The sequence below is a fragment of the Telopea speciosissima genome, chromosome 7 (genome assembly GCF_018873765.1).
Source record: "Telopea speciosissima isolate NSW1024214 ecotype Mountain lineage chromosome 7, Tspe_v1, whole genome shotgun sequence".
NCBI lineage: Eukaryota > Viridiplantae > Streptophyta > Magnoliopsida > Proteales > Proteaceae > Telopea > Telopea speciosissima.
The window spans coordinates 30745424-30762395 of NC_057922.1; the positions used below are offsets into that span (position 1 = coordinate 30745424).

Genomic DNA, 16972 nt, shown 5'->3' on the forward strand with positions numbered 1-16972 from the left:
GAAGAGGAAGATGGAAAGTATGGAGGCATGGCCTACCTGAATTTCAGAAATGAAAACAGATGCAGACAGCCCTTCTTTTGTGCAGTTTAGCCGTCCAATGCAGATTCCAAGCTTAATCCCAAGTATGGAAGACAAGCCCTAAGTGTAAGCTTCCTTCTTCTTCCTTCTTCTCTTTTCCTCTTTCTTTCCTTCTTTCCCAAGCTGGAACGAAATTTTCAGCTCCCTTAGACTTGTGAATAGTGATCAATTAGAATGGCTTTTGATATATATCTAACTACTTAAGCACTAAGGAGTAAATCTGTCCTTTGGACAGAAATTATTCCCAAAATTGATTTCTAAAACTATTTATAGTTATTAATCTGTTTCTATTGGTTATTCTAACCATAATGTGATGCCGGACGATATCAGAGATCATCCGAACACGGGTAACTGTCTGGAACAGCATTCCCCACTGGGGAACTGGGTCCCACAGAGGCAATTTGACTAAAATTCCCTTAAATTTCTATTCGGTCGTACAACAACATATATAAATATATTTAAATTACACTTACAATAATTTTAATTGAGGGAGAGCCTCTGCATAGCCTCCAGGCAACAGATCCGGCACAGGTAACTCCGGTGCGGGGTTTCACAGGGGTCCTCTGACTCCAGAAGGGCAAATTGGGAAGGATCCTCGGAGTCCTCCATAGGTGTGTCGAGTAATTCTTCTATATCCTCGACCGATGCAGCCCATAGCATCGATGCTACCATAGACTGAGTGCTGGAACCTGTAATCACACAAGTTCCAAAAGTTCAAATTTTTTCGGAAATTTGACCGGGTTTCACAGGTAGAAAGTAGGAAACCGCGATTTACTTCATTAGTTTAATTAGAGTTCAGTTTTGAGTTAGTTTCTTCATTATTTTAGTTTCCTAGTCAGTTTATGTTACCTTATTAGTTAAGGATTGGGTTAGGCCTTTCCTTTTTAGTGTTTGAGTCTGTTTTTGAGTCTTCTATATAAGTTTGTATGGGGCTAAAGCTTCGTACACGAATTTGATTAATAAGATTGAGAAAAAAATTCATAGCTTCGTGCTTTACTCTATGAGAGAGAGTATGGTGAGATGCCATTGGTGAGAGACCAAAATACGGTGAGAGGCTTTGGGTGAGAGACCCATGTCTGAGAGACTATCCTCCTATTCCTATATTTTTCTTTCCCTTCTTCGATTTCTTGTTTTTTATTTCAATGTTCTGAAATTTCCTGCAAATCTGAGAATCGATCAAAGTATTTACTGTTGCTGGACCTGAAGTTTGCAATCCTTTTGTGGACTAATTATCACTTGTGACGGGTCTACATTAGTTGGGCTGCTTGTCTAGTTGTCGTTTGGCCTCGCTTGCTATGCCCCTCCCCTAGTGCGCTGCCTCCCTGATTTTGGTGTGTTGTGGTTTATTGGGGTTCTTCCCCTTCTTTTTTTCAGGCCCTTGCCTCCCCCTTTGTAAAGGCAGGGTCTTGTAATTTGTTTGCCATTATGTTTGTGCGCTCCTCCCCCCTTCTCTTTTCCTTTTGTAATGAATTTTTTATTCATCCAAAAAAACACACAGATGGATAATCTCCAGATAGATTGATTGAATACAAATATCAGGGCAGGAGAATGGGAAGAACTTGTCTATCCAACCCACTTTTGTTCCCTGTCTAAGGTTGATACTCTCACATGTAAGGAGATGAGCTTTTCAGACAAGTTGTAGCCAAGGTGAGCTGTACTACTTCAGCCACATCTGCTTTTGCCCAGTCAAGTACTTCAGTTTCTACTCTACATGCCTCCGCACCTGCCTCATCCACTTCTTAGATTATAAATTCGAGCGCCACCAACCATATGACTGGTATGTCTATCCTCTTTGATTCCTACATTGTTTGTTCGGGTCAAGACAAAGTTAGGATTAATGATGGAACTAGTTCATCCATTTCGGGAAAGGGCAATATTCAAGCCACCCCTTCTATCTCTCTTGATTCAGTTTTGCATATTACCCAATTTAAAGACTAACTTGTTATTTATTAATCATCTTACCAAACCCTTAAACTGTAGTGTCACCTTATTTTCTTACTCATTGCCTTTTTCAGGATCTGGTGATGAAGAGGACTTTTGGCAGTGGGCATGAGGAGAAAGGTCTTTACCTTATAGACAGTAGACACAACACAGTCTGGACTATGTAGTCCAATCTTCTGGTGATGCTGTTGGTGCTAGTGCGGCAAGTGTTCAGGGGATTGATAATGTCCATGGTTCGAGGTCTCGGTTTCGGACCCCGACTCGGCCAGACAGAAAACCATGTTGGACTATGATCTCGGCGAGTTGATGCACTTTTTTTTTTTTGTTTGAACTAGTTACATGGTTTCGGTGGGTTTTTGACCTAGTTAGGTTATAAAACTTGGTATACAACCTATTTTGGGCCATTTACACACAATGACACTATCAGATTTTGAAAAATCAAAGTCCAAATAGGAGTTTTGACTTCAGACCAAGACAGACAGTTATGCCAGAAACCAAGACAAACACTTATGTATGCCTAATGTAAAAGAGCATACCCAGTGCACGAGGCTCCCACCACTGTGGGGTCTGGAGAGGGTCATAATGTACACAGCCATACCCCTGCTTTCGCAAAGAGGATGTTTCTAGAGTCCAGACTCGAACCCGTGACCAAAAGTCATCTGATGAAATGGTAGCTTGTGCTTCCCTACCACCACGGGTATTGGACCCATTCCAGTTAAACCAGTCTTCAGAAGAAAACATAGATCTAAGTCCGGACTTCTTGGTCTCTATACTCTTGAGTGCAATGTAGTTGGTGGCGAATCTAGTTATGCCCGGCCTCACTAAGTCACCTCCACACTTCTCCCTCAAGAGGTTTAATGCAAACAAATGGTTGTAGACAAAGTTGGTCATTTGCCTTGCCTTTTCCACAACATGTTGTACCAATTTGATTTTTCCTATATCCTTCAACATGAGGTCTATACAATGGGCAGCACATGGAGCCCAAAACAACCGGTACTTACTGTTTTGCATCAACTTCTCACCGGCACTCTTGTAGTTGCTTCCGTTGTCCGTTACAATTTGGACAACGTTCCCCGCTTCTACATCATCTACCACTTCCTTCAACAGTTTGTAGATATACTTTGCATACTTTTTCTCCTTGGATGCATCAACAGACTTCAGAAAGACTGTCCTCCCATCATAATACACCATAAAGTTGATGATGGACTTTCTTGTAGGACCAGTCCAACCATCACACATTATGGTCACCCCATAGCTCTCCCACATCCCCCTCATTTCATTGATATAGTCTTGAAGCTCTCTCTTCTGTTGAGGCAAATACACATTCATAATCTCATATGGGGTGAGCCCCTTATACCTTGGGCCAGCCTCAACAATAGAATCTATCATAGTCTGATAAAAGGGGCCTTGTCCTGTGTTTGTTGGGATGGTATTATATAACATCCACTTAGCTATAGATTCCTTCACCATCCCCTTCGGATTTTTCCATGTTCCCTTGATTTTTGGTTGCTTGTTGCCTTTCTTTCTATAAACACCAGGTGCTTGGTGAAGTGCTGGGTCATCTCGTGGTGGTACTACTGGAGGTGGTGGAGGCGGAATTGCCCTCATACTTTGTGATCTCCTAAAGAGATTAGGCAACCCAGCCTGCCTACCACCTGTTCTAGATGTACCTGCTCCTCTACTATCACTAGCACCAGCTCTAGAGGTACCAGCTCCTCCACTATCACCTACTCTCTGTCTCTCCTGATCCTTATGATAAGTGAGTTTGCTCATCATCTGTGCTCGTCTCCAATCCCTAGCCTCTCGCTCAGTCTCTATATCATCAAGAACATAGATAGGATCATCACTGCCATCATCATCACCATAATCAACATCATCATAGCTTCCCGCTGTACACCTCACTGCATCCTCAAGGTATACCCTTGCCTTCTCCCTCTGAGCCTTCTCTTACTCCCTCCCTTCATGTACTAAATGACAGCCCTAGATACCTCAATAGGGACCATATGACATGAGACCACTTCAGGAGAATTCCCAACTAGATGTTGTTTGAATCTAGGTGCACCACCTCCCAAAAACTTCTGGTGACAGTAATTGCATTGTGTTTTTCTTCTATCCCCATCAATTGGAGTGCCGTGCAACCATGCAATGTTACCCCTAGTGCGCCTGGGTGTTCTCTCCTCCCCCTGGGCCTGGGCTGCCTGCCTCTGCCCCTCCTGCCTCTGGCTCTGTCGTTTACCACGGTCTGCCATAATCGGACTAGTTTACTGTTGCATGAATAAAAGACAATTCATTAATCATTGAAGCACATCAATTCTTTTAGTTTAAGAGCACTAACACAAGTATATAACTATTTAATATTTTTCCCCTAGCCCTTATATTTTTCTCATATTTAAAAACAATGTTTTAAAATATTTTTCAAATAAATTTGGCCTAGCACAACAAAACCGAAATTATATGCAAATGGGCAGCAATAAAAAAACATGTAGAATTTACTTATAGCTATTTAGTATTTTTCCCTAATCCTCATATTTTTTTAAAATACTTTTCAAATAATTATTGGCCTACCACAACAAAACCGAAATGATATGCAAATGGGCAGCAATTAAAAAACATGTACAATTTACTTTTATATTTTTCATTAATTTTAAAACAAAAACCTCATATTTTTCCCTATTTTTTCCATTTTTTTTGAATTTTTTAAATATTTTTTATAATTTCCAAAAATTAAAATAATTAATTATTTACAGAAAAATATTTTTGACACTATGAGGCTGTAGATCGGCCAATGGTGTCTTACATATATTTAATTGATATCCATACAATGTACATAACCCCTATTATTTTTAGATTTTTGTTGTAGGAAAATCAAAATTTTGAAGCTAAAAAATAACAAAATAATACATATACCGAAAAAAATTTCGACATCGTGAGTTTGTAGATCGGCCTCCGGTATCTGACATATATTATTTTCATCATAAACAAACAAATATTGATCATGCATTTTTCAAAAAAAACAAATTTTGAGAAGATGGTTTTACCTGGAATAGTGGAAAGGCTTCACAGATGTGATAAGAAGGTGCTTCCAGCGTAGATGCGGCGAGAAGATTCAAAGAACAAACCCAAAATCACCAACAATGAGTGAAAAATGAGCTTTGGAGACCAAAAACTCGAAAAAGAGGACTGTTCTGAGCTCTCGGTTGAAATTTCGATCGAGTCTCATGAAACAGTGTATAATATAAAGCACTTTTTTTAAGTTAAGGTTAATATCTCGCGAGATGAGATATTGGCTTGAAATTTTGCGAGACGATCGAAATATTGTATTTTTTCATATCGGACTAGAGTTTCGTCTCGGACAGGTCGAGATACTCGAAATATTCGATATCTCGACTGAAATTTCGCGAGTTTTAGTACTATGTGTTCAACTCTAGTGTATGTGCGTTGAGAACCCAAGGTTAGGCCCAAAAGACATTTCGTGATGTTAAGAACAATTGACTTTTTGAATTGTAAATAACACTTTGGTATGTTTGATTCAGACGTTTGTTTAAGCATAATGTAGCTATTTGCCAGCAGTGCATAAATTAACTCTTAAAATGTAACTTAACCTTTAAGCTTCCGCTGTGTTGTATGCGATATTGGGACTTTTGCTACTACTTGTACATGTCTATTTGTGACCTTCTGGGTCGGTACTCGTAAGAGCAGTGCCTTGAACCTTGTCTGGGATTGGGACGTTAAATTGGGAATATTTATGAAATGTACAGGGGATAGGAATTAAAATTATACATGGGGGTAGTCCATAGTTGTCATGGCGGATAGGCGACCCAAGGTGTTGGAGAGGGTAAAAATTCAAGGCGACACCAAGTAGGTGAACAAGGCGTCCAAGGCGACCGCCTAGGTGGCCAAGGAGCCCAAGTCGACCAAAGCGCCTGGACGCCAAGGCAACGCCTTGACAACTATGCTGGACACATGGGAGTAAACAGAGCACGTCACTACACAATACACTACTTACTGACTTCCTTCTTGCCGGGTATGGGTTTATATGGTTCCAATGAACCAACATTAAATTTTGAAACATCAGCTAACCAATCATATCCTGTGACATTGGAAATTTTATTCTATTTTGGATTTCTTATTGCTTATGCTGTCAAATCACCGTTAGTCTTGTAATCAGTCCTTTATGGGAAGTAGTATATAAGGGAAAAAGGTAGTAGTGGACTGACCAATCCATCAAAGCTACCACACAATTTTTGATAATTGCACGAGATAATTATCACATTAACCACAACATTAGTAGCAGCAGTATAAGATATAGAGACTCATACTTAAACTAAATACAGAAAGATAAGAATGTAAGGAACTTACCTTCAGCCAGTCATACATTGTCAGAGATGTGGTTGTGCATGACCAATCAAGTACACATCGCAACTCATATAGGAAAGGCAGGGCACGGTAAAGTCGAAAGCCCAAGTAGTAAACCTGTGAAACTTTACTTGTCAAGAACTGCCGATATAAAGTGCTTTTATGAGCAATTCCATATCGAATTTGAATGGCCTGCAGTGCCAGAGAAACTGCCTTTGTGAGATAGATAGCACGGAGTGCTAATCCTCCGGCACGTCGGTGTGAAGGCTCCATGTACCAAGCATACTCTGTGACTGAGTATGTAAAGAGGACCAGGTTGGAAAGATAGAATATAACTTTTCCCGTTGCAAATGAACAGAGGTAAATAATGCGATCAAGCACAATCAAGAAAAATAGAATCTGCAAGAAGAAACCAATTTATCCCATTAAGGAACCTAGATAAGTTGAAGAAGTTATGATCCATGCAGAGAACCAACCCACACAACTGTTACAACTTCAACTGATCAATAAAATAAGGCAATGGTTGAATCATTAAATGTTCACAAATGTAAGACATCTACATAATAACAACAGTAAATGAACCATGCAACCATTCAGGAGCTCACAGAATCAAGCTCCTTTGAACCTAGCCCAGTAACCTAGTGTGCCAACACTGTTAAGCCCCAGAAGAAAAGTTTGACTAAGCAGAAACATGATTAATTTGTTGCATTCCCAGCTATCAATAGCAATTATATTAATGTCAGTCCCAATTCAAAAATAATACGGTATAAAACATTGATGGATTAGAAAAAAAAAAAAAAAGAGGTTTACCATCAAGATAAATACAAACTCTTTTGGGAATTGATCCTCAAGCTGATACACCTCAAGAAATTGGCTGTTATTTTTTATGACAGATTGATAGAATATGGCAACCAAAAAGAAGACCGCCAAATCTGCACCAAATATGTAGGCATAGAGATCAATTTCTCTTTTTCCACCCCCAATCACAGAGAGTATAGGGTAAGGAAATCCTATCCCCTCAACAAGCCCTTGACGTTGAGCTGTAATAATTTCCTTTGCTACATCGGATGCAGGAGTTAGAGACTTATACCACTCCTTTGGGTGGCACTCTGTCAAAGGGGAAGCATATACCACCTCGAAAACAGCCAGGGCAATGTTTGGATTTTCTTGACTTCTTTCAATGCTTTGAACACGACCCCTGCTTGCAGAATGGCAAGTGTCAGGGTTCTTTTCCTCACATCTCTCATTATGAACATTCTTCAGCAACTTGTTTATTCCTGATTCAACCCTCTCTGGTTGAATGCCATCCTCTGGCCACAATTTAACTTCCATTGAAAGCTGCACGAAATAAGGAGGAGATTCTGCTCCTTGTGTCAGTGATTTCCAATATCTACATACACATCTTATGATCATTATCATGACATTTTTTACTGGTACGAGCAACCGTTGAACTCTGCCCTTCCAACCAGAAATCACAAGAATCTCTTCCTGGTAAAGAATTCTCTTCTTAAAAGATTTCAATTCTGTAACCGACACCCATTCACCGTCTTTTGCAGTTATTGAGCTCTGTAGAAGGGTAAATAAGTACACCAAAAACAGAGGCAAAGTGCTGATAACAAAAGATGACGTAATTTTTTGAGCCGGGAATCCTAATTCCTGCAGTAGGTTCCACTGGATGGTCAACCCACAATGTTGGATGATAATTTGATACAGGTACTGAAGCAAGATATAGACTTCTGTGTAGATCAGCATAATAACCCAAAAAATGTAACTTGGGTCAGTACTGATACATAGGGCATAAAAGAAAAGAGCTGCAAGGTAGACCATTGAAAGAATACTGAAGTTCCATAGGAAGACAACAATAAAGCAACAGTAACACACAAGATCATTATTAGAACGAATCTGGGACCATATGTAACGAAAGATTCTTCCTATTTGCAGGCTTGCAGCTTCAGATGTGGTCTTCTCACTTCCAGATTGTACAGAAGTTGTTCGACCCAAATGCTCATACCTCACATTCTGGCTCTCTATCTCATCATACAGACTATCCTCTGCAGAGGAATAGTGATCATTAGAATCTGAATCTTCTTGGGCTATGTTCAAGAAACTCACGAGGTTGGTCACTGCCTGATTTCCCAATGATTGTACTTGAGAAACACCATCACCAATGAGCTGTACTGCAGATTTTAATGGGTTGTCCTTTGCTTGGCCTTTTCCCTTCTCTCTTCCACCTAAATCCAAAAATGAACCATTAGCATCCTTCTCTTCAAGTTCAGTGATTTCACGAAGAGGAGAATCCATTGGATTCTGAGCAAACTCAGCTGCTGAAGGACTTTCAGTTTTTATACTTCTGAGAGAATCATGCATTTCAAAATTGAATAATGAGTCTGTACTGTTATGCAGATCCTGCTTCCTCATAATACTTTCTTCTTTATCTGGGGTTGCACTTCCTCTATTTGAGCTTAGAGAAGTAGTTCTCCTTCTTCTGAGGCCTTCACTTTCAGGACATGCATTATCATAGTTTGCAGTGGAGTTCATGGTGTGAAGCTGGATTTGTAGGTTGAGCATCTCAGACTTCATCTTCTCCACTTGCAAGTTGCGCTGATGTTTTTGCTCCTCACATTTACGAATGTGCTGCAACTGCGCTGTCTTCCATGCTGCTTTCTTCTCTTGTTCATGGACTAAGGCTCCAATCTGCTCAGCTTCAAGGTATCTTGAAACATAATCAAATTCCTGGGAAGAAAACATGTATGATTGCAGTGATACCAGCATAAATATGACAATCTCAACCAGTGCAGATCTTGAAGTTATTCGAAAGCCATAGTCATATTTGTAAAATCCAATGACCTCATATATGTAATCAATTGTTTCACACTTCCCAGCACTGAAATCCCCCAGAAAAGGAGATTGATACGCCAAGGAAAGAACAATAAGAGCAAAATTGTACATTCGCAAGAACTTGAAGATTTTATTCTTCTTCTTCAGTATTTCAAGTCTCAATCGGAAAAAAAAGAGAGCAAAACCAAGGTAACCAAGGTGCAAAATGTCATACTGAAGAGTTCCAGTTATTAGAATTAGAGCAAGAACAAGATCCAATAAATGACAATAGCAGTAAAGCCTCAGATAGTCTAGAAATGTCCACAGGCTTTTAGTGTCGAATGAGAGATCCCTCAAAACTGATGCATTACTACGTTGAGATACCATTTGATGGTATGTCCGTGAACCCGAGAAACCAGATAAGTGATCAGAACGGAGTTTGAAACATGCAAGCATGAAAACCACATAATAGCTGATAAGCATTTGAGGATCATCAACGACAAACCCTACAAAATCAGCACAAAAGATTATGTTAGAATATTTGAGGGGCAGGGGATCTTCATGATGTGACCGAAGGGGAGGGGGAGTCGCATTAAGCCCTAAATCAATAATGAACCCAGATCTGTCAGACTGCCTCTTCTGATCAAACAAGTATTAAGAATAGTACTAAAATAGCATCAAATCTCACCTAACTACCTCGAACTTTTTTATAATCTCATCAAGCCAAATATTCACTCAATCCATAAGTCAAGGAAATGTATACCCAAATAGATGATTGACTCATTTTCTTATTGACACCCTTAAGGTGTCAAATAATTTGTACCCTTACTTTTTGACCTTTTAGTATAACACTTTCTTTCAAAGAGGGCAAATTTTGTCATTTCACATGTATACTCGAATTATGTGCAAGACAATGACATCTTTTGATAATGACATAATGATAAATCACTTTGAAATTATTTTTGAAAACCCCTTTTTTACCCTTAACTTATTGAAGTTTTAGGAATAAGACAAGAGGCCGGAGAGGATTTTGCCTCTAAGCTCGGATATCAGAGGGTCATGCCCTCTGTCGTGAGCCAATGGATCCTGGATAGCTTGCTTCGCAATGGATGGCTTTGGTTGCTTTTAGTTCAGGCATCTCCCCTTTCTTTAGTGTGCTGTTTCTGTTGGGGCTCTTCCCCTTTTTTTTGTGAGTCCTTGCCCTGATTAGGCAAGGCTTTGTTATTGGCTCGTGCTGGTATTTCCCTTCCCCCCCCCCTCCCCTTTCTTTCCTTTGGTTAATGAATTTTTTATTCATCCAAAAAAAAAAAAAAGGACAAGGGGCAATCAAAAGGAGGTGTCAAGTTCTAAATACACCTGTAGAGGTGTCATTTAGACAGTCCCCTTTTGAAATTCAAATCTTTACTGCCATTGTGAGGGTCCACGTCCAATTAAGGTTGACATTATAAATTTGATGTTCTGAGTCAAAGACTGTACACAAAAAAGAAAGTACATATTGCATATTAGGATAATTCTGTCGGAGAGAAATATACCTAGCCAACAGTCTTTGCAATAGTTGAAATAAAGATTTGAGCTACTCCAGCAGTCATGGCAATGCACTTTTGTCTCACTGGGAACATGTTTATTCCAAGACACCAAATTCTTCCACATAGCTAAGTACTCAAGAGTTAGAACTGTAGCAAATGACAAGACAAACATGGGCCACAACTTACGGATAATGCGCCTGTCCAAAAGGACACAGGCAGCAAGGGATGCAATATATAATATAGATATCACATTCAGTACTGCAAAGCTTGCAAGAAGTAAAGCAATCATATTAATCTCAAGGCCAAGGAGGTTGAATAAATTCTCTATCCAAAACTTCAAATATATTTTTAGGGTAATTTTCTGCATGTCAAACCTCTCCTTTCTCAGGGAAAGAAACCTCTTCTTATTCCACTTATAACTTTCTCTAGAACTTCCCCAGATATACTCAAATGAATATTTTCCGATGCCATTACCTTGTGGTTCTGTTTCAAAAGACATGGGAGCAGACCCTTGATGCATACCAGAGCTGAAAGATGGCCATGATTTGCTCGTTGTAGCTCTTTGTTTCAGAGATAGTAAGCTGGTACGTGATGATGGTTTACTTTCCTCCGAATGTACAGAAATGCAGGTTGGCTCGTCTTCTTTTGAGACAAAAAGTGGGCAAGGCTCTTCCCATTTCCCTGTATTAACAAAAGCATTTGGCATCTTTTCCATCCAATGGAAGACATTATACTGAAGGATACAAGCAACTATCACAAGAACCTTTCCCCTCAATCCCGATTCCAGACCCCAAAATCCGGGCTTAAACAGCTGAAAACCCAGAAAAAAGGACAAAGAAGAGTGCCTTTGACCAGGAAACATCTCAGCCAGTTTACCCCAAATCTGGAAAAGATACTCAATCAATACCAAGAATCCTGCATAAACTAAAAACAACTTGGATGGAACCCTAGAACCTTTACGTAAAGTTGAACAGATGACCAGGCCAAGAAGATACAGAAACCCAAATGCACTGACGGGAGATAATGATGCATAGAACAAGGAAAGATATAAGATCTTATCACTGTGCCAAATTAACAATCTTCTGAAAAAACTGAGGGCTCCATGTTCCAATTGATGGGCATCATCTAATCCATTGTTCCTGCTGTGTCTCCTTTCATAACTATAAAGTTGCATGACAACTAAAACAGCCAGGGATTCCCAAACATTCTCCAATAATGAGGCTTCCGGGTTATAGCCCAGGTCAGGATAAAGATTAATTATTCCAGACAACCACGTCTCAAAGCTGGAGAAAATGCTCAAGCTATAAATGAAGATAAACACTATAAGTGAATACACTTTAAGGGGAAACCATAGGCGATTTCTTGTCTTCCCTACAAGTTGTCTCCCAATGATCCAGAGAAGAAGAAAGAAAAGGTACCCAAAAGATATATGATTAGGTGTCACCAGATATACTGCAATGAGAATGGTAAGGAATGCTATGTAGGTTCCACATGATCGGTATACAGACAGAAACTTCAGCCCTATTGTACTGAGATATGTCGCTATCCTTCTCTCTGAAAGCAAAGAACACAATATGAGTAAAGCCACACAAAAAAAAAAATGATGAAATTAGGTTAGTACCATGTTAAAAATTTCCAAATGCAAAGAAGCCTTGAACAGTATTTTCCATCTACCATGGAATGTCAAGGGAAGTTTGAGTCGATCAGTAGTTCAGTACTGCAAACATTCAATCACTAGGTTCTCAGAGGGCCATTTTTCAAACTTTATGAAATCCAATCTGAGATTACCAGTAAATCAAATCAGTATAATCATCTGTTAACAAAACAGGAATTTCGTGAATGGCTTGAATGATCAATGAGATCAGTCAAGCTCTCTATTTATAATAATAATAATAAAAGAGATTACAAAGGAAAACACTGTTCACGACACTATTCACGACACTGTTTACGATACTGTTCACGTGAACAGTGTCACAGCCCAGATTATAATCCTACCCTTGTTCAAAAGTACATAAATAAAGCATAAATAAAAAACCAAAAATACCCTTATAATATCGGGTAACACATCTCAACACTCCCCCTCAAGTTGGGGCATAGATATCACACATGCCCAACTTGACTAGACTAGGATAAAACAACTTCCCACTCAACCCTTTGGTGAAGACATCAGCCAGTTGATCTCCAGACTTCACAAAAGGAATTCAAATTTGCCCATTCTCTAACTTCTCCTTGATGAAGTGTCTGTCAATCTCCATATATTTGGTACGGTCATGCTGCACTGGATTGTGGGCAATGCTAATTGCTACTTTGTTGTCATAGTACAACATTATTGGAAGATGAACAGAACCACGGATATCAAGGAGTAAACTCTGAAGCCACAGTAACTCATATATGCCCTGGGCCATAGCACGGAATTCAGCTTCAACACTAGATCTTGCCACAACATTTTGCTTTTTACTCTGCCATGTGACTAGATTTCCTCCAACAAAAGTACAATAGCCGGAGGTAGATTTCCTGTCAGGGTTACCACCCCAGTCAGCATCTGTGTAAGCCTCAATGCGAAGATGGTCATGAGGAGACAAAAGGATCCCCTTTCCTGGAGCTGACTTTAAGTAATGGAGAATACAAAGAACATCAGCCATGTGAGTGGAATAAGGATCATGCATGAACTGGCTCACAAGACTCATAGCAATGGCAATATCTGGTTTGGTGTGGGACAGATAAATCAGCTTGCCCACCAATCGTTGATATCTGCTCTTATCAACAGGTTCACCATCTTTCTCTTGCAGACGGGTAGTAGCTTCCAAGGGAGTGTCACAAGGATGACAACCAAGCAAACCAGTCTCTGATAGTAAATATAGAACATACTTTCTCTGGGAGAGAAAGATGCCTTTTGGAGAACGGGCAACTTCAATCCCAAGAAAATATCTTAGCTGTCCTAGATCTTTTATGTCAAATTCCCGTCCCAAGAAAGCCTTTAGGTGAGAAACTTCATCTGTATCATTACCAGTCACAACTATGTCATCAACATAAACTATGAGAAGAGTGACCTTTTCTCCCTTTCGCTTGATGAACAGAGTGTGATCAACATGACTCTGTTTGTATCCACAGGAGACCATGGCTTTATGAAACCTACCAAACCATGCCCGTGGAAATTGCTTCAACCCATAGAGTGCCCTTTTGAGCCTACAAACTTTCCCATGGGTCTTGTCAGAGGAAAAATCCGGAGGAACATCCATATAGACCTCCTCTTCCAACTCCCCATGAAGAAATGCATTTTTTACATCCAACTGCTGTAGGTCCCAGCCAAAGTTGACAGCACAAGACAGTAAGACCCGGACAGTGTTCAACTTCGCAACAGGGGCAAATGTCTCCTGGTAGTCGATCCTATAAGTCTGAGTGAAGCCTCTGGCCACAAGCCTGGCTTTATATCTATCCATTGTTCCATCTGGCTTCTGCTTGACAACAAATATCCATTTGCACCCGACTGGTTTCTTACCCGAAGGAAGAACAACTAGCTCCCATGTCTCATTTTTAAGTAAGGCCGTCATTTCTTCCATCATGGCTGCTTTCCACTTTGGATCTACAATCGCCTCCTGCCATTTCTAAGGAATAGAAACAAAGGAAAGAGAAGAAACAAATGCACGATAGGAAGGAGATAAAGCATCATAGGAAACAACATTGGAGATGGGGTGTTGGGTGCATAACCTAACGCCTTTACGAACAGCGATAGGTAAGTCAAGGGAAGGATCCTTACCAGATGATGTAGTAGGGTCTGGATCTGGATCAAGTGCAGACGATTGTGGAGGTGGTATGGTGGTGGTGGTAGTCTCAACTTGTCCTGTGCGCTCCCTGGTATATACCTTATCAACAGGGATTCGACTGACTAGTCTACGCTCCCCCTGAATAGGAGCCACTATAGGAGCTGAAGTTACAAAGGGCTCCCCCTAAATAGAAGCCGGAAGAATAGCAGACACATCTTCAAAACCTTGATCCTGCTCCCCCTGAAGAGGTGTTTGGGAATAATATGACAAGGACTCATGGAAGACAATATCCATGGAGACAAAAGTACGACGAGAAGCTGGATGGTAACACTTGTATCCTTTCTGGGTCGCAGAATAGCCCAGAAAAATACACCGAAGGCTCCGTGGATCAAATTTCCCATGAGGATGATGATTGCGGACATAGCAAACACAACCAAAAACTTTGGGGGCAACCACAAAGGAGGAGGAACCCTGGAGAAGATCAACGGGGGAACGACCATTAAGGACACGGGTAGGCACACGGTTGATGAGATAAGCAGCGGTAAGAATGGCATCACCCCAGTAATGAGAAGGAACCTGCCGTGTAAACATAATGGCCCGGGCTACCTCAAGGAGATGTCTTTTTCCTTTCAGCAACCCCATTCTGAGTTTGTGTGTCAACATAGCTGGTCTGATGGACAATACCATGTGCAACCAAATAAAGTTGGAACTGACCCTCCATGTACTCTTTGCCATTATCATTGCGTAAAATGCGCAAGGTGGCATTGAATTGGGTCTGAACCATACGATGAAATAACTGAAAACAGCGGAAGGCCTCACTTTTATGGCTCATCATGTACACCCAAGTGGCACGAGTATAACAATCAATAAACGAGACAAACCATCGATGACCAGAGAGGGAAGTACAACGGGCAGGGCCCCACACATCAGAATGAACCAAAGCAAAAGGAAACTCACTTCTTTTATTTAATGAAGAATAACTGGAACGAGTCTGTTTGGCCAAAACACAAGCCTCACATAAAAACTCATTCCTATTACAATGCTTGATCAAGCTCGGAAACAAAAGAGACAAAGTACTAAGGGATGGATGACCAAGTCGGCAGTGCCAGAGATGCAGGTCAGGGGACGAGGTGGACTATAAATGATGAGCTGTAGAGGAAGCCGAATGCAAAGTAGAAGGCTGACCCGGGTCAAGTAAGTAGAGACCACCTTGCATCTTACCACCCCCAATCGTGCGCACCGTCTCCAGATCCTGTATGACACAATGAGAAGGGAAAAAAGTCAGTTTGCAGTTCAGATCTCTAGTTAGACTACTAATAGAGAGAAGGTGGGTAGAAAAGGACGGAACATGCAAAACAGATTTTAATGAAAGGGTAGGTGAGCAGCGTATTGAACCCTTCCCATTAATAGGAGAAAGGGAACCATTAGCTACTCGAACACTGTCTTTGCCAGAAGATGGAGAATAAAGATGAAATACATGGGAGGAGCCAGTCATGTGGTCAATGGCACCGGAACCTATAATCCAAGGACTGGATATAGCCGATGCACACAGACTACTGACTGGAGTACCTGAGGCAAAATTAGAACCACGAGGGGCAGCAGGTGTAGATGCCGTAGTGGAGGCAGTGGAAGAGGCCTGTAGCATGCGACAGAAAGCTAGGAGCTCATCCCGAGTAAGCCCAATGTCAGATGAAGGGGCAGCAGCAGTAGTAGTAGGAGAATCAGCCATATAAGCCTTGGGCTTAAACTTCCCACGGGCTTTCTTTTCCTCAAAATCAGCAGGCTTCCCATGGAGCTTCCAGCATTGAGCCTTAGTATGATAGAGCCTGTTGCAATGTTCACACTTGACAGGACCTTTAGGGACAGCAGTACCACCATCAGTAGTGGTAAGAGAAGGAGTACTAGAAGCAACTTGCAAGGCGGAGCGATCAACAATAAAGGAATGCAGCATAGCAGCCCGACGAGATTCCTCATTATGAACCAAGGCAAAGGCCTGCTCTAGGGATGGAAAAGGGGACTGCCCAAGTACTTGCACCCGAATAGGATCAAACTCCATATTTAGTCCAGCCAAAAAATCATAGACACGTATTTTGTCAACGTGTTTGCGATAGGCAGCCAGATCAGTAACAGTAGAGGGCTGATAGTCGGAGTAATGATCCAATTGCTGCCACATGTTCTTGAGGGAAGCATAGTATTTGGAGACAGAGAGCTCCTGTTGGGTAGTGGCATTAGCCTTCTTTCTAATCTCATAGACCTGTGCATCATTCCCTGTGCGACCATAAGTCTCTTTGGCACCATTCCAGCTAGTATGGTCAATGTCCAGTAGAAGAAAATTGTCTGAGATATCCCCTTGCATAGAATGGATCAAGTAGGACATCACCATCGCATCATTCGATAACCACTTGTTGAGTTGAGAACCCTCTTCCACTGGTTTAGTTGTTGTCCCAAGAAGATGGCCAGTGAGGCCACGGCCAGCTACTGTCAAATAGG

General features: G+C 40.9%; 1 protein-coding gene across 6 annotated transcripts in view; it reads right to left on the reverse strand.

Annotated features, from left to right (window-relative positions):
• Window positions 1-16972, reverse strand: part of LOC122667024 (piezo-type mechanosensitive ion channel homolog) — a 143300-nt gene that overhangs the window by 45171 nt on the left and 81157 nt on the right. For 5 of the 6 annotated variants that reach the window (XR_006333747.1, XR_006333746.1, XM_043863181.1 and 2 more), the window contains 3 exons: window positions 10725-12272; window positions 7186-9698; window positions 6379-6774 (listed from right to left, as the gene is read on the reverse strand). Coding sequence is in view for 4 of the 6 variants with exons in the window: in XM_043863181.1 (XP_043719116.1) it covers window positions 6379-6774; window positions 7186-9698; window positions 10725-12272 (4457 nt within the window). In the remaining 2 variants the exon portion in view is untranslated. Of the gene's footprint in view, window positions 1-6378; window positions 6775-7185; window positions 9699-10724; window positions 12273-16972 lie in introns of those variants that run through there. The other variant, XM_043863184.1, reaches the window with a different exon arrangement.